The following is a 22,933-nucleotide window of genomic DNA, read 5'->3' as shown; positions in this document are numbered from 1 at the left end:
GGTCAACGGCAAGAGGAATGACCCCAAAAGTGCCTCTGACTGAAGTTCCGCTGATAGACGAACCATTTAGTCGAGTAGCGGTAGATTTGGTAGGACCAATTATTCCTGCATCAAATAGAGGGAATCGCTACATGCTTACTGTGGTAGATTACTGCACACGGTACCCGGAAGCTGTAGCCTTGAAAAACATAGAAACCGCGACAGTTGCGGAAGGCCTCGTCGACATTTTCAGTAGGACGGGGATACCAAAAGAGATATTAAGTGACAGAGGTACACAGTTCACCTCAGATTTGATGAAAGAAGTCTGTAGACTGCTGTCTGTGAAACAACTTACCACAAGTCCATATCACCCTCAGTGTAATGGGCTGGTGGAGAAGTTTAATGGCACTCTCAAAGGGATGCATAAGAGATTGGCTACAGAGAGACCGTCAGATTGGGATCGATATCTCAATGCGGCCCTGTTTGCCTACCGTGAAGCACCACAGGAGTCCTTGGGCTTCTCCCCTTTTGAATTGTTGTTCGGTCGCCCAGTACGAGGCCCGATGACAATTCTCAGAGAGTTGTGGACGGAGTCTATTGAGGACGAAGAGGTAAAGACAACATACCAATATGTTGTAGACCTAAAAGAAAAACTTGAGACTACTATCCATATGGCCCATGAAAATTTAAAGAAGGCCTCAAAAAGGCATAAGGCATATTTTGATAGAAAGGCCAAGATGCGCAACTTCAAAGAAGGTGACAAAGTGTTGTTGTTGCTCCCGACAAAGCACAACAAACTTGAATTGAAATGGCAAGGTCCATTTGAAGTTCAACGTGTAGTTGGACATAATAATTATGTAATACAGGCTGGTACTTCAAAGAAAACGTACCACGCAAATTTATTGAAACGGTACTATGACCGGAGCACCGCGGACATAAACGGAAGTGGAATTCTTCAATGTGCCGTGGCAGCTGTTGTTGACGATGAAGATTACCATGGTAAATATCCAGTTGTTTACCTCAGTAGGAAACTGTTACCGAGAGAACAACGGTATTCAGTGATTGAAAAGAGTGTTTAGCTCTTGTGTGGGCTGTCAGGACTTTGAACAGCTATCTTATGGGCAGAGAATTCATTGTGGAGACTGGCCACGCTCCTTTGTTGTATCTCAAAAAAAAAAAAAAAAGCCAAGTCAGAAAATGGTCGTCTGATGAGATGGTCACTGTTGCTCCACCAGTATCGTTTTCGGTTGATGTCTGTGAAAGGTTCGGACAATCATGGTCCAGACTTTTTGTCTCGGCTGCCTTAGTGGTCAGGCATTTCTTAGTTTTGATCAAAAATTTGGGATTTTTGTTCTCCAGTGGGGAGTGATGTAAAGAAATGCCTTCTATATAACAAAGGGAGATAGTTGTCATACCCACCAAGGTCTCGGGTAGAATGCAACCCGTATAATTAAATGATTTATGAGTGTAGGATGGGTGTTGGAATAGGGACTCCCTTGTTTTCGCCGTGGGTGGTGTATACTATGAAGGCAATGAAAGAACGGAGGGTTATCATGTTCCATCAGTGTTAAGACACCCTCATCAATCTTATGCATCAACCGAGATACCGTTAGATACCCTGTCCTATGTTTCGGCTTGGGTCGATGTTCAACTGGCAGTCTGCGATTTGAGGTCGAAGAAGAACGACCTGTACAGCCTGTGTGTTGGCTGGAATTCTGTTTGGCTATGTTGAAGCCACAGTGAAAAGGGCCCAAAGTGGCCAGTATTTTATGTCGCACCCGAATATGGGCTCTCAGGCGATATGTGTTGGGCCTGTGTGTTGGCCAGCATTGTGTTTTAGGCTGTATTGTAGCCGAAGTGGGCCTAATATGGCCAGTATTTTGTATATCGTACCCGGTTATGGGCTCTAAGCGATATTGTGTTTTTGTAATGTGTGCTCGGTGAGAATATATAAAATTTATAATATTGTTTTGATGTGCTGAGTAATCATCAAGTGATTAAGTGATTAATATCGTAAAATTATTTCACTTATCTTAAAGTTTAAAATAATATACAGTTTTATTGTTTTAGTGAATAATTAATTCATTGAGTTTAATTGTGTTGAAATTGAGAACGTGACCTCAGTTAAATGAATTATTTTTAAGTAAATACTAATTGATCACTTACGCTATCATTGTGTCTATGTTAATTTCATTTTTACTAATATATCTATATCTATCTTCTAATATAGTGAAGAGCTGACGGGGCTAGGACATAGCGCCCGGTAAATGCGTTTGCATCTTTGAACTTTGTAATTTTGACGGGGCTAGGACATAGCGCCCGGCAAATGTGTTTTGAACCCTTTTGAACAATATAATTTTTGAGAAATATGAACAATATAACTTGTGACAGCACCCGATACCTGTTTTGAGAAATATGAACAAAATACAATGTAACGTTTGTAAAGATGAGGAAGTAACACTCGACCTATGTGTTTTATTTTGGAACAATTTTGGATTTGAACAGGCTGGAACACCGCACCCTGTGTGAACAATTTTGTTGATTAATTTTATTCTCCTTTCGGAATATGAACAGTTTATTTTGACCCTATATGTAATTAATAATTTCATTATTAGTGGGAATTAATGGAACGGTTGGAACCTGGGTGAAGTATAGTTTCTTCTGGTTAAAACTTACATGAATTTTATATTGCATTACTATATTTTACTTGTATGTATTTTTGATTTTTCCTGTCAATATATGCAATGTTATTCTGTTGTGCTCAATAACTATGAGCTGTTCCCCTTTCTTTTACTTTAAATAAATAATAATGGCTCTCTTGTCAGATACGGTGTTCTGTTGGTGATTGTAACGTCCACGTCTACCTCTCCACACTTTAAGGTCATAAGCGGCCTTCGCATCCATTGCGAGTTGCGAACGCACCTTGTGACAGGGAGGAATACGCAAATGACCTTATGTTAACCCTGTAGCCGTAATGTGACATAGTATTAGGGGTGCTTAGTCTGTGACATTCACTAACTGACCTAAGCAGTCTGGGTTTTTTTTGTAGACACGGGGCCCGGGGGGGGGGGGGGGGGGGGGGGTCGCGAGGTGGAGCGGTTGCACAACAAAAAAGAGAATCAGGTGTTTGGGAAAAGGAAGATAGACAAATAATAAATAGATAGATAGATTGATAGATAGATGGATGGATGGATGGATGGATGGATGGATGGATAGATAGATGGATGGATGGATGGATGGATGGATGGATAGATAGATAGATAGACAGTAAAATAGTGAATGAGATAGATAAATAGAAAGCGATAGTCAGATAGATAAATGGATAGTTAGGTAGATAGGTGGATAGATATCGTTTCGGTAATAAAGGCTGTAGGTGCGTCTCAATGAATCTGGCAACAGGGCGGCCAGGTGGCGGTTCCCAACGTCAAATAACCGATCATACTGCCTTCGCAGATATTATAAATAGTCAAATCACCGATCATCATGCCCTAGCAGATTTTCTAAATAATAATTTGAGTCGACGAGTGATAGACTTATCCTTAATTATTATAAAAGATTGCAAGTTACTTGTGTATTAATCTGTAAAAAATAGTTTTGTAATGTTTAGATTAGCCAGTATTTCTGTACTCGTTGGCAAAAATTTAACATGGGTATACGGAACAATGATTTTTACCCCCAACCCTATTTCTAGATTGTTACATCAAAATGTATCAAAATTGTCAAAATTGATTTATATTTATTGTCAATTTGTCTATCTATTTTTTAGAAAACAAAATTAATTAAAACTTTTCAATCAATTTTTCACCAAGACTATGGTTTAAAAGTCCGAATCTTGAAAAATGTTGCCCTTTAAAACCCCGCATGCTCCTATTAAAATCTGTGTAAGCGATATGTCTCACTCGTTAACTCACTCAATTCCCGTCAGGTACTGGAAGCAACAGCTAATGATTGGCAATTTGAAAGTTTTCGTATTTCGCTTCATGGGTTTCGAGCATCGACAGCATGTTAGATGTCGCTGGTTGCTGTCTACAGGCTGAGACTCTGTGCTTTTAGTTCTCCCTATACAGTTCTTCTACAGGTTTCTATAGGTCTTCCTCGGTTTCTTTTTCCTTATATATGGAGTCCAGAGTGACGTTGTTCTCGGGATGCTGCCCACTGGTATCCAGCATACATGACCGAGCCACCTCCAACGTCTGGTTCTGATGTTGTCTGGAAGTGACAGGACTGGTAAATCATCAGACGCTGTAACTACCAGAGTACATGACCATGATTTGAATGCAGAGACTTCCTCTTTAGGCCAAACAAACAAAAAAAAAAAAAAAAAAAAAGCGAGAGGGATGCTTTACTATTACCATTGCCTCTACAAGACAACACGGTGTGTGATCAAGTTGTTTACAATCAAATTTAGTGTTAAAGATATGACATTCAAAAAGAGTCTCTCAGACGGTCTGAGGCTCGATTTCAGTAAAAACAAAAATTTTAAATGATGGCTTCTATTTAGGATAATCCTTTAATTTCCCCCGTGTTTTATCTGGAATTTACTGTATATTCCTTTTCAGGTTTGCTAACAATTTACATTGCAAGCGCGATAGCCTGATAAAATCGTGGTAAGGCACGAACAAATGCCATCTATTATTATTATTATTATTATTATTATTATTATTATTATTATTATTATTATTATTATTATTATTATTATTATTATTATTATTATTATTATTATTATTATTATTATTATTATTATCATTATTATTATTATTATCATTATTTATTATATTATTATTATCATCATCATCATCATCATCATCATCATCATCATCATTATCATAATCATCATTATTATTATAATTATAATTATCATTATTATTATTATTATTATTATTATTATTATTATTATTATTATTATTATTATTATTATTATTATTATTATTATTGCTGTTGTTGTTGTTGTATATTTATTTGCATAACATTACCAGACAAAGAATTGGGTCTTTAAAAATTAATAAAACCAAAAATAAATTTAAAAAATAGTTATGTAATTGTATTTCTAATGCTCATAAAGACATTCTGATGAAAAAGATGTCCACCAATAATACAATATAAAGTTTACATTCTGAGTGTAACAGTATGACATTTTGCGCCCATCTCTCGCCCTTGGGTCTTGATGACCGCGCAATATCACATGACATTATATTGTACACGGCTGTCAGAATGAGACGACATGATTGGTTGTTACATCGCACATGACATAACATTGTCTCACTTCTCAGAGGGGCACGTCTCGATTACTGGACAGTCTCGCCGCTCTGGTTGAAGGACTTAGGACGGCCATGATAATAATGGCAATGAATTTTAATGGTACGTATAATAATCAGTAACACAGAATGAATAATAAATAAACATGAATGCTTTCAGAAGTGAATTTAGGCATAAGTTGTCCTATCGCAAAGAAAGAAATATTATGTTATTATACAAATTTGTTGCACACAACAAATTCAATGGGCTTTTACTTTTTAGACCAATTTGTTCCCTTAGTGGGTGATAATGATAAATATAGGATAAATTTTTTATTTCCTACAGTACAGGTTGCTTATAAGGTGCCTGTGCGGCTTCGTGGTTCTGTGGTTCGATTGCCGTCTTAGAACTTGTATGTACAGTGGAATCATGATAAATCCATCACCGCCTGACCAGAAAGATTGGTTGACTTTAAGCAGGGTTGACTTTATCCGTTATCAATAGAACACACTTAACCCCCTCCTTACCACCCATAGGAAAACTGTCACATTCGTTGTGATGCAACCAACATTTTTCTCATTCTAATTTCTTTTGTACATCATGATATTTGAACAGAAATGTTTAAAGTATATTAACACTGTGTTGAAGAGCTCGTTTAGCAAAAAAAAAAAAAAAAAAAAAAAAATTAAAAAAAAATAAATTAAAAAACTAGATATGTAGCAAGAACTAACAGATTATGTGTTTGAGTGAAATAAATCTATTTCTGTATAGGTTGGGTTTGGAGTTTTGGGGACAATGCAGAAAATGGCTGGTAAGGAGAAAGTTAAATAAAGGACAAAAAAATTGGGACCAACAAGAGGTGTTGACTTTAAGCAGAAGTTGACTTTAAGAATGTTGACTTTATGCTGATTCCATTGTATACGGTTCGAGTCTATTTCTTTGAAGTGCAAAGTTCAGTCTTTGTACAAGGTTTTTAACTCACATTCCACATCAAACTCGAGACTAAAATAAGTACTTGGCCGGTAACAGCCTTGTTGATGAATAAAAAAAATAACTGAAATAATTAAAGGCGTGATTTCTCGCAATTCGTGTTGTTCCGTTAGCCAGGGACCACCTGCAAAGCGCTTTGAGAACACTAAGTGGATATTGTTCAATTCAAAAGCTTAAAGTGGGTCTATTTTGTCTAGTGGTATGAATCGGAAGGTCCTGGGTTCAAGCCTCGCTCGACGCAAATTTGAGTCATTGGAAATGGCTCGTTACTCACATTCTCTCACAGTACTCAAGTGTAAAATGAGTACTTGACCGTCAAAAGCGTTGTCTCTGTCGAAAAAAATTGTAACGTAGCCTAACAGGCGTCATGTCCCGTTCTACACGTTACATATTGCTGTTGGTTTGGGACCCTTTGTAAAGCGCTTTGAGCAGATTGAGTGGATATTGTGCTATATGAACGCTCAAAAATTATTATTTATCATTATTATGTATGTTACTATAAGTGTACCAGCAGGTCTGTATGTAGGAAAATATTCAATCTCACTTGAGTCGAGTGAGGTAATGCGAGAAAAGTGTCTGGCCCAAAGACACAGTCTGTCACTAATCCAGATCTCCGCTGGTTGACTTTATAAGTTAGAACATCCAAGATTAATCTTAAATCGTAGAGTGTGGAGCCCCTGTTGATTAAAAAAAAATGAGAAGCGAGTGAGTGTTATTGGCTAACGAAAAATACGACGGAATCACAAAACGAAATAATTCCACTTTGTTGATTGTTTCTTCAAATTTATTTATTTATTTATTTATTTTTTTATTTATTTATTTATTTATTTATTTTTTATTTTTTAAAATTTATTCATTCATATATTTATTTATCTATTTAATTAATTATCTCTTTCATTTTCCTCTTTCTTTATCCATTCGTTTTGTATATCTGTACGTTCTACTAAATAAATCGACAAGAGATGAAGTGAGTAGAAAAGTGCCAGAAGACAATAGAGAATAAAAATTTTCGCGGCGGTGGTGGGGTTTGAACCTGCGACCTTATTGGTACGACAACTCCGCCTGGCAGGTGAGAGCGTGGCTCTACCGTGTGAGCTATCCACGAATACAAAAATATTCGTATCAAACTCAGGTCATTCTAGAACTCTCTCTCACCCACTTCTGGAAATCGCGGGCTCGCTCGCCAACCAACCATCGCGATGTTACTTGACCAGCAGTTAAGCTTAATAGCCAATATTCTCAACACAAACATATAACATAGAAACGATTGAGACATTGAGTATGCTCCGGTATATGGGGTGAATTTTTAATTCAGAAAAGTGAGTGGAGCAGGCACTTATGTTGGTAACAACAGTATATGGGGTGAATTTTTAATTCAGAAAAGTGAGTGGAGCAGGCACTTATGTTGGTAACAACAGGATAATGTTGTTACCAACATAAGTGCCTGCTCCACTCACTTTTCTGAATTAAAAATTCACCCCATATACCGGAGCATACTCAATGTCTCAATCGTTTCTATGTTATATGTTTGTGTTGAGAATATTGGCTATTAAGCTTAACTGCTGGTCAAGTAACATCGCGATGGTTGGTTGGCGAGCGAGCCCGCGATTTCCAGAAGTGGGTGAGAGAGAGTTCTAGAAATGACCTGAGTTTGATACGAATATTTTTGTATTCGTGGATAGCTCACACGGTAGAGCCAGCTCTCACCTGCCAGGCGGAGTTGTCGTACCAATAAGGTCGCAGGTTCAAACCCCACCACCGCCGCGAAAATTTTTATTCTCTATTGTCTTCTGGCACTTTTCTACTCACTTCATCTCTTGTTGTTACCAACATAAGTGCCTGCTCCACTCACTTTTCTGAACTAAATAAATCATAGTTTGCAAGACAATATTATCTTCAAAAAACGATTGTGTTCTTTTATTATTATTATTATTATTATTATTATTATTATTATTATTATTATTATTATTATTATTATTATTATTATTATTATTATTTATTAATAATAATAATAATTTTTTTTAAATTTTATTTTATTTTGTAAATTATGTCTTTTCCGCCATGACATCATAAGACATCGTCGCCTAGGCATTCCACGAAGGAATATAGATAACTCATCAAACAAGATGTCTGATGTCAACAGGAAGCACCCATGTTGTCCAAGTGAGCAAAGCCTGGAGCGGGGCTCGAACCCGGGTCCTTCCGGGTCACAGTGCAATGCCTTAACCACTCGGCCACTTCGCCCCCGTTATTATTATTATTATTATTATTATTATTCTGTCATCGTGGTTTTTCGCGGCCGCAATGGCAAATTTGCGGCCGCAAAATTCGCACTTTTCCGCAATTTACCGCAAATTTTACAAATTTCATGAAAAATCTAAATTTTTCACCATTATTTAACCCGAGTGGTTTTTTTAAAGTGGCGAATTTCCGAAAGTCAGCATCGTCCCTTTCTTTCATTTTCTCATAGCTCCTGGTCTGTTTAAACTGCTACTGGAAGCTGCCCAGTCTGGTTTTTAAACTGCCATACTACTAACAGACGTTACATTGCAATTAAAAGGAGTTTTTCTACTTTCACTTTCACCTTAGTGACGAGTGACGCTATTATTGTTATCTTCAATTGGTTTCGCTACCGGCGTTCTTTTCTCTTACATCTACTTGTTGATTACAAACTCGCTATGGACAAGTTCCTTGGTTTAGACATGAAGAAGGCAAAATGTGCTCGCCATGTCACTGCACACCAGCGACACTCAGAATACAGCCAGTGGACCCACGTCAGTGGTTCAAAGCTATTCTGCACACCATGCAACAAGGTTATTGACCACTTACGAAAGTCTTCTGTGGATAGCCACCGCAATTCCGCAGACCATAAAACAAAAGAAGAAAGAATGAAGAGGTCACATGCCACTGACGTGGATGAGAGTGAAGCGGTGAAGAAGCAGAGGACATTGGATTCTGTTTTGAAGAAACCGTCTACAGTTTCAACGCAAGGTGAGTGGTGCACCCTTTCCCTCTAAATGAGTACTTAGTTTTGGGTGGATATTGCTCTATAAATCTATACAATTACAACTATATAAAAGATGAGGGTATTATTATTACTATTATTATTATGATGATGATGATGATATTGATATTATTATTATTATTTATTATTTATTATTATTATTATTATATTTTTATTATTATTATCATTGTTGTTCTTTTTATTATTACTTTGTGGTATAGTGAAAAGACACTCGCTTTAGGAGCGGAAGGACCTGGGTTCGAGCCTCGCTCAGTGCATAGTTGAGTCCTTGGAGAAGGCTCTTTACTCACATTCTCTCATGAAATGGAGGTGTAAAATGAGTACCTGGCCGTTAACAGCGTTGTCTCTGTCCGAAAAAAATTGTAATATCCCCTAACAGGCTTCATGTCCCATCCTACCTGTTAAATGTTGCTGTTGGCCACGGACCCCTTGTAAAGTGCTTTGAGCACGTTTAGTGGATATTGCGCCATATAAAGCTTATTTTTTTTAAGCTATTCATATTAACAAACTATTTTTTAAATTCTTTCTTTCAGCAAGAAATGATATCTGCAATGAAGTTGTTTCAATGTTTGCTGCAGCAAACATTCCCTTATCGAAGGTTGACCACCCAGCAGTCAGAAACTTCTTGCAGACAAGAGTTGAAAACGGTGGTGCCATTCCACAAGCTCATCAGCTGCAGGAATGCTACTTAAAGAGGGAGTTCACCAACAAAAAAGAAGTGGTGTATAAGAAAGTTATAAACAAGCCTGTGGCCATCATCTGTGATGAAATGTCTGATGATGTTGGAAGGTGGGTTTTGTTTTTTGTTTTTGACTGACAATGTTTGTAGAAACTAAAGCGAAAGAGTAATTTATATATAGGAGTAGGAGGCAGGTGAATACACACACACACACACACACACACACTCACGCACAATCATATATATATATATATATATATATATATATATATATATATATAATATATATATATATATATACCACACACACACACACACACATATATATATATGGGCGTACTACACAACACAACATACACAGTGATCAGTTCGAATCCTTAGTTTGAATTCTATAATTAAATGCTGAGAGCAATTATGATATCACTTTTGCATCCTTCCCTATATGTTATTTTGTGTTTTCTCTTATTTGTATCGCCTATCTTTTCAGGTTTGTCCTCAATGTCTTAGCTGCACCACTGGAACCCTTGAGCGCTGATGTGGACAAAGTCCAAAGTTACCTCTTGGACACAAGATTTTTGTCTGTCACAAACCACACAACCGTTGCGACGGCCATAATTGAATGCTTAGTCTCCACTGGCATCAAGTTTACTGACGTCGTCACCGTAAACACAGACAATGCAGCATACATGAGGAAGGCTTTCAATGATGTATTGAAAGGGCTCATGCCAAATGCTACGCATATCACATGCATGGCTCATATCATGAGCCTAGTGGGTGATGCCTTCAGAAAGCCCTTCAATCGCACCAACAAATTCGTCAAAGCTGCAAATGCGATATTTTGGAACGCCAATGCCAGAAAGGCAAGATATCTGCGATTCCTGACACCACTCGTCAAATCTCCAAAGATGCCTCCAAACCCAATCGCTACACGGTGAGATTTTGAGAATTTTCCTTTCTTGGTCATGATTCATCTGGGTCTTTAAAAAAACTTTTTTCACCTAAAGGTGACACATTGTTAATATTGGATATTGACAAATAGGAGGGTCAGTCATTCTTATTACCTAATTTGATATGTTAGTAAACATATTTAGTAGTATCATGTTACAGTTATATTAATCTGCTCCCTTTTTTTTGTTGAAAAGATGAGCTTTAATTAAGTATCTGACTGGGAAAGTGCTTGCTATGGCTTAATAGAATTGATTATTCCATTATGTTATCTTTTTAGATTGTCATCATTTTTTTATTTCAAAGTTAGTTTGCTTTAACCATTGATATAGAAAATGCACTAGAATTTTTAAAAATAAATATTGGAAGCTATCTTGCACAATTATTTCGGGGTAAAGTAAGAGGGTCATAGTCAACCATTAAAGTCAATGCCTAACATTAGTCCTCACTAGGTCAAGTCATATGATGATGGTAAATTCAACAGACTGTACTATAAGGCCAAAAACTGATAGATTAAGTAGGTATAATGTTATCTTCTTTTCAAATAAAAATTCAATTTAACAAATGAATTAAAAATGCATCATTTCTTTTACTTCCTTTTCAAAATCCAGATGGAATTGTTGGTTTGAAGCGGTCTCATACCATGAGAAAAATTTGCAGCACTTTGCCACATTCATTGCGAAGGAAATGGAGCACTGTGGGCGCACGGCTCCAGAGTCGTTAGTCTACTTGAATGATATCCTCTGCTCGGTGTCGGAGCGCCAGTTAATTCAAGCAGAGATGAGCTTTATAATCCAGCAGTCTCAGTCCATCGTTGTAGCTACTGATGTATTCCAAAGCCAACGTCCAATCGCCATGACAGTAAATATTCATTTTCTCCTCCTACCTTTAAATCTTATTTTATAAGATTAAGAGCAGGTATCATTATTAATGAAACGATTCCATCTTTGTTGAAACTCTGCCTTTGGACACAACATTATAGTTGAATGTCTTTGACTAGAGCAAGAAAAGAATTACAAAACAAAAATACTTTCTTATGTTTTTTAATCCTTGCCTTATTCTTATTTCTATTTTCACCAGGCGTGGTCAAAGCTCATGGAAATTAAGGACCAGTTTTCATCTTGCCATGTGACCCTACAAGATGTAGAAAGACACTGTCCGCATGACCTGGACCAACATCTCAAGCTTCAGCTCCAGGATAGTTTTTGTCAAGCTTTCTCTTTGGCCAATGAAAAGCTTGAGAAATATTCATCGACGGAAGGCCAACCAGGGATGGAATTATTGAAGGAGATACCTTTCTTCAATCCTTGCAATTTAGTGTTCATTGCTGACTCTGATATTGATTCTTTGACCATTCCTGGTATTCATGAAGTACCTCGTGTAGAAGTACTTCGATATAAAGAGTCTCTTGGTCCAAGAGCAGTGTCGGCATCTGGAGGCATTCCACTTGATCTGACTGTTTTTTGGAACAGTGTTAGCTCAGATGTTCCCCATCTTGCTACGCTGGCAAAGAGATACATATACACCTGCCTTAATTCTGCTGATGCTGAGAGGTCCTTCTCCATTTATAATCTTGTATTTTCAGACAGGAGAAGGCGGCTCAACGAAGCAAACTTAAAGGCTTTGGTGTTCCTTTATTATAACAGTTTTATTTCCTATGAATATCTTGTTTAATTAAATTTTGATACCTCTCTTTGCAGGTTTTTCGTACTTTTGTTTTGATATAAGATTAAGATTGATGTTTTAAATCATTTTTCATTCTGATCTGCACCTGAGTGACTTTTGTGTGCATCTTCAGATCATTGTAGTATTTGGGGTCCCCGGGAACGAAAAAAAGTTATCCGATTAGTTAACAAAATTTGCAAAATTTGCCAATTTTTACGGCAAAATGTGGCAAATTTTTCTATTTTTTGTGGCAAAATTGTCATTTTTTTGTGGCAAAATTTGGCAAAATTTGGGATTTCAAATGGCAATTTTCCGCGATGCCAGATTATTATCATCATCATCATCATCATCATCATCATCATCATCATCATCATCATCATCATCATCATATTATTATTATTATTATTATTATTATTATTATTATTATCATTATTATTATTATTATTATTATTATTATTATTATATTATTATTATTATTAATTATTATTATTATTATTATTATTATTATTATTATTATTAATTATTATTATTATCATTATTATTATTATTATTGTTAATATTATCATCATCACCATTATCATCATCATCATCATCATCATCATAATCATCATCATCATCATTATCATCATTATCATTACTATTATCATTATTATTGTTATTATAATTATCATCATCATCATCATCATCATCATCATCATCAACATCATTATTGTTAATGTTATTGCTAATTTGTTACGACATAATTTTTGAATATTATGTCAACCTCTCGGTTTGCATGGCTTGATTAATTTCAATTCATTTCTCTTTCCGTACTCATCTTATAATTTATCTGAATGTTTGTAGTCTGTTGTTGTGTGCCCATCGGTTTGACTTTACTAACATGTTTGTCTCATTGGCTTTACAACCCAATATCAATAATAATTTGTTACGTATCATTTGATTGCCCCATGGTGAGTAATGTACACTCATTGACTCTTTGGCTGTGATGGTTATACTTAAACTACGTAACGTATAATTGGTTCCATTAGTGTAAACTATTATTTGTCTGTTTGTCTGATTGTCTGTTCGCCCGCCCGCCGCCGTGCCATTGCGATCGAGCCTTCTATCGTGATGAAAGACGTTGAGGAGGTAATGTTACTACGTACAAGGGGTGGCCTAGAATTGAATAACTGGTTAGGCGTCAATAGCGTGTTAACGTTAGAGCCGGTGTGGCAATCTTACAAAATCTCCTTAATTATTAGATATGTCTAATGTGGTGTTGAGAAACATGGATAAACGACTCAATGGTCGCTGTTGTTCGTGATATTCCAAATTATAGGACATAATATTAATATCAGGGATAGAGTGAGAGTTTTGGGGACACACACACACACACACACACACACACACACACACACAGAGAGAGAGAGAGAGAGAGGTAAATAGAGAGAGAGAGAGAGAGAGGTAGATAGAGAGAGAGAGAGAGAGGGAGAGAGAGAAAGAGAAGGATGTATATATATATATATATATATATATATATATATATATATATATATATATATATATATATATGAGAGAGAGAGTGAGAGAGAGAGAGAGAGAGAGAGAGAGAGAGAGAGAGAGAGAGAGAGAGAGAGAGAGATGTACGTTAGTAGCCAGATGTAGATGTAGCATGTAAATTGAGCAATATTTATCAATAGTTGAAAATGTCAAAACAAGAATAAATGTCTTAAATTTGCAAGTTTGCATTGTGTGTTCTCATTGTTTCATCATGATTGTATTTACACTCCACCACAAGCTTTTATATTCATTACCATATCTTCACAATTTGTAGTAATGGGTCAAATTTCCATTTCATATAGTTCCAGATGCCTGTTAGACGCCCTGTATGCAGCTTTCTTACAATGCAAGACACTTCTTATAGAGATGTTTGGTTTGTAATTCCAACTAGAGGTGACTTCTTATTTACAGATTATTCATCATTTTCTGACACTGTAGACCATTCATATTTATCGTTCAATATTGATAACGTTTCAATTATTGGAATCGGTATAGGAAGTAAACAGTGGCAAATTTTCTTTTTAATGTTTAAGAAGAAATCAAAAGAAAAAAAAAATTAAATGATGAATTTGATGAGATCAGGAAGTATCATCGTCTACTAATAGATGTCGCTGGGGAAAAGTTCAATGTATTTATAAAGGTGATGATTCATATGAGGCCTAATATTCTCTTACACAATAAATTAATTTTAATTGATTTTGATAGCTTTGATGGACCATGTCGGTGTCAATAGGGAATGAGATTAGCGGAAGAGTAGCGTCCCTTGATTGGACGTCATCCATAGTCTGTGACGTCACCGACGGAAAAGTTATTAGAGAGAGAACGTCATGTTGGTTGTGCGCATGCGTCTCTCGTCCTCGCGGAACGAAATATGTCAAAATACTGGCGCAAATGCAATGGCGGCGCAACATTTTTTTCAAAAATACATACATAGCCAAATAAAAGACAGAGCAGGATTATAATTGTACTGATAAAGGAGGGGGAAAATCCCCACATTGTATAAGCAAGAAAGTTAAATTTGGGTGTGATGTATAAATTTTACCCCGTGCTGATAAGATAATCCTTTTCACGATTCCTCTTTAATATTATCTAAGTTAATTATTATCGCTTCCTTAACAAGGAAGATGCATAAATTCAATCATTGCTGACGCACGCGATTTTTTCCGGACGCAAAATCGACCGTGGGGGTGAAATCTGTTAAGTCATCCGGATAAATGATATTAAAATAAACCTTTTTAATGAATATTTGCGTAGTAGAAATTGCTTAATGTCCAAGAAATTGGATTAAAATCTTGATTCATGATGACGTAGTCCATCACGCCACGTCTTCTGACCTGGTGAACCCAATTCTTCCGTCATTACACGTTGATGCTCCAATTAAGAGATTAAGTTGTTAATTAATTGATCAATTAAATTTATTGACATTATAATCCCAATAATGGAAGTTAACTAAGTAAATATTACTACAGAAAATACTATAGACAGTTAGCGAGGCATTGCCTGCGTCACGAAGGTTCGTACTATTATAATTGCATTTGTGTAAAGTTTGCAAATTATGGACGAGGCAAAATTTTGTTAAGCTGAGAACCTATTTATTTTTAATGATGAAGAAAAACACCGTCTTTCATAATTCATAATAATAGTGAGTGAATATATTATCTACCAAATTCAAATCCTTGATTGGTGGACAAAAGTATAATGACAAAGACCTTTCGACAAGGGATTGGCATCTCAGTGCTGTGGAGTTTTGTTTGAATGAATTGGTTGATTTTGTGAGATAAGTTCACTTGTATGTTGGTACGTTATATCCGGCTGGCGAAGTTGTGAGTAAATGACCTAAGCGCATTGCTACAGTAAAGTACGGAAAACATGTCACAAGAAAGCAAGCATACCTGACTCGATTGTGTTTTTGCCTCCAACATAATGGTTATTCACGAAAAAAAAAAATATCAGAAATTTGATCACTTTTAAAGCCAAGTCCTATTCCTTTTTTTTTAAAATTATTATTATCTTTTTTTTTATGTTCGTGTCTTTGCATATTTTCTTTTCAACATTTTGTTTAATATCTTTTCTGTTATTGGTCTTTTTCTCATTAAAAGAAAGTTCATATTTTTAAAAAATTGTTAACTGCATAATGTTTTCTACATAAGATATACAAAGGAAAAATCAAATTGAGGGAAGTGGGCAGGAATAATTTTTAAAACGTGTAAATGAACTTGTCTAAATGAAACCATTATCGTTGAATTTATCCTATTTACTAAACCAATGGAATGATAATGTTCCATTGCCTAGTGAGATAAATTACATACTATGATTACTCAATATGTATGCGTCATTATTCCTTCGTCCAATACTATTAATAACTGCTTTCACATTTTAGTTTATTCAACCCAGAATAAAACCGTAAGGCTGCGCACGATTTGCGTCACAACCCCGGTGCCGTTATTCAATTTACGCAGTGGCTATTTTTACAGTCCCGTAAAGATGGTTCTCGGGGCTATTTTTACAGTCCCGTAAAGATGGTTCTCGAGGCTATTTTTACAGTCCCGTAAATACGGTTCTCATGGCTATTTTTACAGTCCCGTAAAGACGGTTCTCATGGCTATTTTTACGGCGTTGATGCGATTCTGTTCAATTATCCGCATAGTTATAGATTATCATCTTTTTGCAGTATTCACAAACTTCACATATCATTTCTCCCGATATTTAGATGTACAGATCTTTAACATATTTAGACCTAAAGCTAAAACTAAAATTAACAAATAATTAATGTAAAGTCAATTCTCTTAGCGATTTTTACGGTACTGTCATTTTTATTACATATAATTTTTTTAATTTTTTTTTTTTGCATAAGTTATGTTTGCAGTACAGAACAGCCCGTTTTCTATCATAAGTGGGCAGGTTAGGTTGTATGTCTTGATTTTTTTCTGTCAAACATACATAATATAGATCTATTATCAAACACTGAAAGTATATTTAGTTCCTGCTTGAGTCGACACTAGTGCCGCGCTGAAGACCGGTCTGGACCGCGGTCCGACGGTCTTTTAGCTGTGAACCGAAGACCGGTCCCAGAGGGGAAGATCGGCGGCGGTCCTCACTTCTTATCACCTTTCAACTAGTGCGGGGCGGTCCTTGCAAAGACCACGGTCCTACGGTCTCGCGCCATAGCCTACTACTTCCCCAGCGATTCGTTGCTTCGGTTGCCTATCTTCCACCAATCACCACCCATCCCACTTAATTAATCGCACCCACCCCCCTTTGCCATACACTAAACGACACAGACGACCATACAGGCAGACGACCACCAACCTCCACTCCGCAAACCGCCCTTTCGTGTGTGAGATGGGGGGAACAGGAGGCGCACGCCTTGGACGATTCCATTATACGGGGTAAATTTCAAAATTTACTACACCATAATGCGGGTGGTTGGATGGGAGCATCACCCTTGAATCATATACCTATGATGTTCGCATGGGTGTACGATCCGATAGTAATGTCGTTTCTTCTTCTCTTTACTAGCCTATCCTGCTTCTTTGGTTTGTGATTGTATTTTTGACAGGGGATATTTTTTTTCCTGTAAATCCTCTGCCTGTTTGTTCTTGGTTATTTATAATTTAGCTTATGATATCTTTAGGTTATGATTTTGATTGACATTTGTACTATTTTTGTTAGATTGCTTGTTTTTTTGTTTCAGCGGTCTCTCATATAACCTCAATTGTGTTGGAAGAGACCTAAAGTAACAAACAAACATACACCATAATGATCGCAATGACAATGATCTATGGTGAAGGCATGACCCCTCTTCTCTAATGGGTTATTGTTTGAAATGTATGTGACTACAAAAGATGTGTGTGTGTGTGTGTGTGTGTGTGTGTGTGTCGAACCTAGCAAGTAGCAAATCCGATTTTTTGTTTTCTTTTGTCCATCTCTTGTCACCACTCCTTTCTATCGCAGTGTTGTCATTTAAAATAATACAATAATATTAAAATTTCGTTTGGTGTTTTTACTAATCAAATAATATGAGTTTCATTAGTTTCTTCCTTCCAAAAAACCCAGTTATAACGTCTGAATTTTAAAAAAGTCCAATAGAATATTTGGGGACCCCGATAGCTCAGTTGATAGAGCACTCTCTTTATACGCAAAGGGCCAGAGATCGATCCCGGGTGCAGTCGATTTTTTTCTGAATCCCTGTCTACTCAGCAATGAATGGGTAGCTGAGTTTGTTAGATCTGGCGAAAAGTCACCATCGACCCCTCTTATCACCTCATCCACCCCCTCTTATTATAACTTCACGTCTCTCTCTTACTCTTCAATGCTCGCTGCCCTCTAATGTGTGTGTGTGTGGGGGGGGGGGGGGTAGGAGTTGCGTGTGTGTATCAACGCCACGAACAACTCGATCAACGCCTTGGGCGATGCCATTATCTCCGTTAATGGGGATAAATTTCAAATTTTATTAAATTATCGAAGTAACAATGAAGTATGGTGAGCAAATAATGAAGGCATCACCCCTCTTCTCTAATTAGGTTACAATTTGAAATGAGTGTGACTACTCCGTGTGTTTTACTCCTGTAGGCCACGGTTTTCATCGTGTAGCGGTCTTTAACGGTTCAAGAATGAACGATCCCACGCTCTCAAGGGTCAAACCGGTTCGAATTTCCAACAGTCTCTCAGGAATGTTCAATGTCGAAAAGGACCGGTCCTAGGACCGGTCCTTGCGGTCTTCATTTCCCAAGGACCGTAGGACCGTGGTCCTTAAGCTTGCCAAGGACCGCCCCGCACTAGTCGACACCCCTCAAGATATAATACTTTACAGGTTGGCTTTTGTTTATACTTTACCAGTATAACCAGTCAGGAAGGACTAACGGTTTATACAATTTTAAAAGACGTAGACGTCTAACATTCAGGGTGCAGTCTTCTCACGTGAGAGTGGGTTTGAATCCAATTTCAGAAAAGAGGCCGTTCACAAACCAATTGGACACATTTTGACCATAATTTTAGAACCCCCCCCCCACCCACCCATATTGTGGACAAATGACTACCCCCCCCCCCCCCCCCATGTGGAAGTCCATGGTAAAGATGCACATTGCGAAACACCTCATGCTTAAATATTGTTCTTTTGAATAATATTTTAAAAAAAAAAGAAAGTAAATAATGATGATGATTCTCTACCATGGGCGGTCATGATCCAAAAGAATAGAGGTGCCCAAGACTGATCCTCATTGGGGCGCCGAGGTGGAGAGGGCATTTTGCTTTGGTCCCACCATCGCGTTGCTCCTACTCCTTTACCGATTGACCCAGTGTTTGTTCCGACCAGACAAGAGTGGTCGCTGTATTGCTCCTCCCTTCCCAGTTAGGAGGTTGTTTTATTGTTCTCCGCCAAAGCGGTGTTCACCTTGTGGTCAGACCCTAGAAAGAGGAAAGCTAACGCTTTCTAAGGTCAGACCCCTCTGCCTAGGCTTTGAGGTACCACTAGGGAAAGAGATAGAGAAAAAGAGAAAGGAAAGAGAGAGAGAGAGAGAGAGAGAGAGAGAGAGAGAGAGAGAGAGAGAAAGAGAGAGAGAGAGAGAGAGAGGGAGAGGGAGAAAGAAAGAGATTGGGAAAGAATGAAAGAAAGAGAGAGGGGGAGAGAGAGAGAGAGAGAGAGAGAAAATGAGATATAGGGAAAGAAAGAAAGAAAGGGATAGAGAAAGAATGAAAGAAAGAGTGAGAGAGAGAAACAAAGAAAGAATGTAGAAAGGCCGGGAGAGAGAGAGAGAGAGAGAGAGAGAGAGAGAGAGAAAGAGAGAGAGAGAGAGAGAGGGGGGGGGAGAAATAGAGAAAGAAAGAGATTGGGAAAGAATGAAAGAAAGAAAGAGGGAGAGAGATAGAAAAAAAGAGAAAGTAAAAAGAAAGAGAGAAGAGAGAAAGAGAAAGAAAGAAAGACATAGAGAAAGAATGAATGAAAGAGGGAGAGAGAGAGAGAGAGAGAGAGAGAGAGAGAGAGAGAGGGAGAGAGAGAGAGAGAGCCTAGAAAGAGGAGCTACGTAGCGTTAGCTCTCCTCTTTCTAGGGAGAGAGGCTGCTAACTCGCCGCACCTGAACGAAGTGAGTGAGAGTTTTAGAGCTAATGGCGTCTACTCAGCCAACCTGTTACTATTTATAAATCTATTACCGCAACGCCGTAAAAATAGCCACCAGAACCGTCTTTACGGGACTGTAAAAATAGCCCCGAGAACCATCTTTACGGGACTGTAAAAATAGCCCCGAGAACCATCTTTACGGGACTGTAAAAATAGCCACTGCGTTCAATTTATACACAAACTTACTCACCCACGACATTGGGCATGCGCTAAGGTTACGTGAGTGTGCTTTACTGTTGCGGACTAGGTCGCTAACGAGCGGGATAATGATGGGTAGGGAGATGGACGTAGGTAATGCACGGTAGGCAGGCTTGACTCTGCCATAAACTGACAAAACATCGTTTTTAGTTTACAATTTGCCGATATAAGTTTTATTCACGTAATACTGGTCACTTAAAAGACCCCCCCCCCCCCACCCCCACCACCAAGTTGTCATCAGTTATTACACCCTAGTAATCATACCATGTATCGAGTCTAAGAATAATCGACAAGTCGAGTGTCATCGTACTCGATCGGTAAACTGGCTGAATTTTGAAAGATGCGTTTTGTCAGTGTGAGCCATTACTGAGTGCACTGAACGCGTCCAGTTGTTACGAAGGATGATACACTATGGCTGGTAATCGTAATGATGGAAATGATGACTATGTTGACGATGCGAATGCTGATCATGTTTATTATGATAACGATGCTGGTCTGAGGTGATGATGATGACGACTGCGATTAGTAATTAGTCAAATTTGTAGTCCTTTGTAGTGATAAGACACATTATGTAGCCAAAGTCTTTCCCGATTTCTTTAAAAATTGTTCGCTATAACCTCTGATAGTGATAGGATGCTGGATCTAACAAATGCAGAAATCCATCATTGCTTGCTGTGTAAGCTAACACAACTACAGTGAAATAAGTTCTGTATAATGTCGTGAAAAAGTCATTTTATAATATATATATATATATATATATATATATATATATATATATATATATATGTGTGTGTGTGTGTGTGTGTGTGTGTATTAAATAGAAGGAATGAATGACATTTGTTTTAACCTGTGATTAATTTTGATACCAAATTCGATTTGGTAGAATCACATGATTAAAGTTTCTTTTCTGGAGTACATCAGCCTCTACAACTAGGAAGGTTTCTCACCTTTAGACAATCCCACAGATCTCGCAAAACAGCATCAGGTCAGTTTAAATAAGATGAACTACTTACTTACTTCCTTATTATCTTGGTTCGTTGGTGGAGCACAAGGCGCCGATAAAGTTCCTCCACGCATCTCTGTCCTATGCAATCCAGCTTAACTCAATCCAAGTCTTTCCAGCCTCTTTCATCTCCTCTTCAACTGTCTTTCTCCAGATGCCCAATTGTCTACCTCTCTTTCTCTTTCCCGTTGGGGACCATTTAATGCTGTTTGAGGCAGTCTGGAATTTTTCTTTCGAAGAACGTGACCTTGCCATTTCTATCGTCTGTACTTGACTTCATCCACAGTGTTTTTCATTGTTGTGCGCTTGGAGATTTCTTCGTTGGTAACATGTTGTCAGCCAAGTTTCAGGATTCTGTAGAGGCATCTTCTTTCAAACCCTCTCAAGCGATTCTCTATCTTCTTGTTGATTCACCAAGTTTCTGCTGCGTACAGGAGAGCAGAGCGTACGTTATTATGAGTTGGTATGCAAGGATGTTGATTTTCAAATATTCCTGAGCCCATTAAAAGTGCAAGCCGCAAGTCCGATTATAGTAGTAACTTCTTTTTCAATGTTGCTATCAGCGGAGATGAAACTGCCCTGGTGTTCCACCTCTTCCAGATCTGTGCCTTGGATTTTGACCATTTATTTGCTCTTTGTCTTTACTTTCATGACTTTTATTTTGCCTGGATGGGTTTTAATACCTACACTTTTTGATATCTCATCCACTCGTGATGTTTTTTCTTGGATGTCTTTCTGGGTATGCGACAGAAGTGCGATGCCATCTGCGAAATCGCAATCTTCAAGTCTCGTCGTCAATCGTCAAACAAGTCCTCTTGCAAGGCCATTGGTCACTGTCCTCATCACCCAAACAATAACAACAAAAAAGATTGTAGAAGAGATTACACATCCTAGCCTGACTCCTGTCTGTACACGAAACCATTCACTTTGTTGTCCATCATAGTGTACAGAGCACTGCTTATCTTCGTACATATTCTTCAGTACGCTAATGACTTTCTTTGGAAATCCATACGCTGTTAGTATTTTCTAAAGGGATGGATGGTGGATATAATTCACATACAAGGAAGAATTAGACTCTATTGTTTATTCGACAATTGTTTTCAAGTCAGTCCATCCTCTTCTACTTCTGAAATTGCCTGCTCCTCCCTGAAAATTCTGTCAATGCCTTGTTTCAGGTGTTGTTAAAGGACTTTGCAAAATATTTTTACAGGGACAGATAGTAAATTGATCCTCTCCAATTCCACATTCCAAAAAGTCACCTTTTTTGGGTAGTTTCACAATAATACATATTTTCCATGCATCAGGAACTCTCTCTTCTTCCCATACTTTATTGAACAATTTGTCAAAGACCTTGGCACTCCTTCTGGATCTGCCTTCAACATATCTACAGCAATTCTATCTTCGCCAGGTGCCCTGATCCTTTTTGTCTGTTTGATGGCTGTCTATTTCTGGCAGCTGTTTCATTTCAATGGAAAATTCCATGTCTTCTATTATTGTCTCTTCATCTGGATCGGGTTTGTTCAGTATATCCTGAAGGTGCTCCGCCCATCTCTTCAG

General features: G+C 37.6%; 1 protein-coding gene across 1 annotated transcript; it reads left to right on the top strand.

Annotated features, from left to right (window-relative positions):
* Positions 1-8,490: 8,490 nt before the first annotated feature.
* LOC144959072 (uncharacterized) lies at positions 8,491-12,710 on the top strand. The gene is made up of 5 exons (XM_078891449.1): positions 8,491-9,195; positions 9,763-10,018; positions 10,396-10,839; positions 11,465-11,714; positions 11,934-12,710. The coding sequence occupies exons 1-5, from the start codon at positions 8,883-8,885 to the stop codon at positions 12,525-12,527; spliced, it is 1,857 nt and encodes a 618-aa protein (XP_078747575.1). The 5' UTR covers positions 8,491-8,882; the 3' UTR covers positions 12,528-12,710.
* The last annotated feature ends 10,223 nt before the right edge of the window (positions 12,711-22,933 follow it).

The sequence above is a fragment of the Berghia stephanieae genome, chromosome 1, assembly GCF_034508935.2.
Source record: "Berghia stephanieae isolate SIO BIC M18660-M18661 chromosome 1, UCSD_Bste_1.3, whole genome shotgun sequence".
NCBI classification, from domain to species: domain Eukaryota; kingdom Metazoa; phylum Mollusca; class Gastropoda; order Nudibranchia; family Aeolidiidae; genus Berghia; species Berghia stephanieae.
This window is presented reverse-complemented; position numbering and strand designations above follow the sequence as displayed.

Coding starts and splice junctions, on each gene's coding strand:
- LOC144959072 (XM_078891449.1), top strand. CDS start 8,883: ATGGACAAGTTCCTTGGTTTAGACATGAAGAAGGCAAAATGTGCTCGC. Junction 10,019..10,395: donor ATGTCTGATGATGTTGGAAG/GTGGGTTTTGTT, acceptor CTATCTTTTCAG/GTTTGTCCTCAATGTCTTAG. Junction 10,840..11,464: donor CCAAACCCAATCGCTACACG/GTGAGATTTTGA, acceptor TTCAAAATCCAG/ATGGAATTGTTGGTTTGAAG.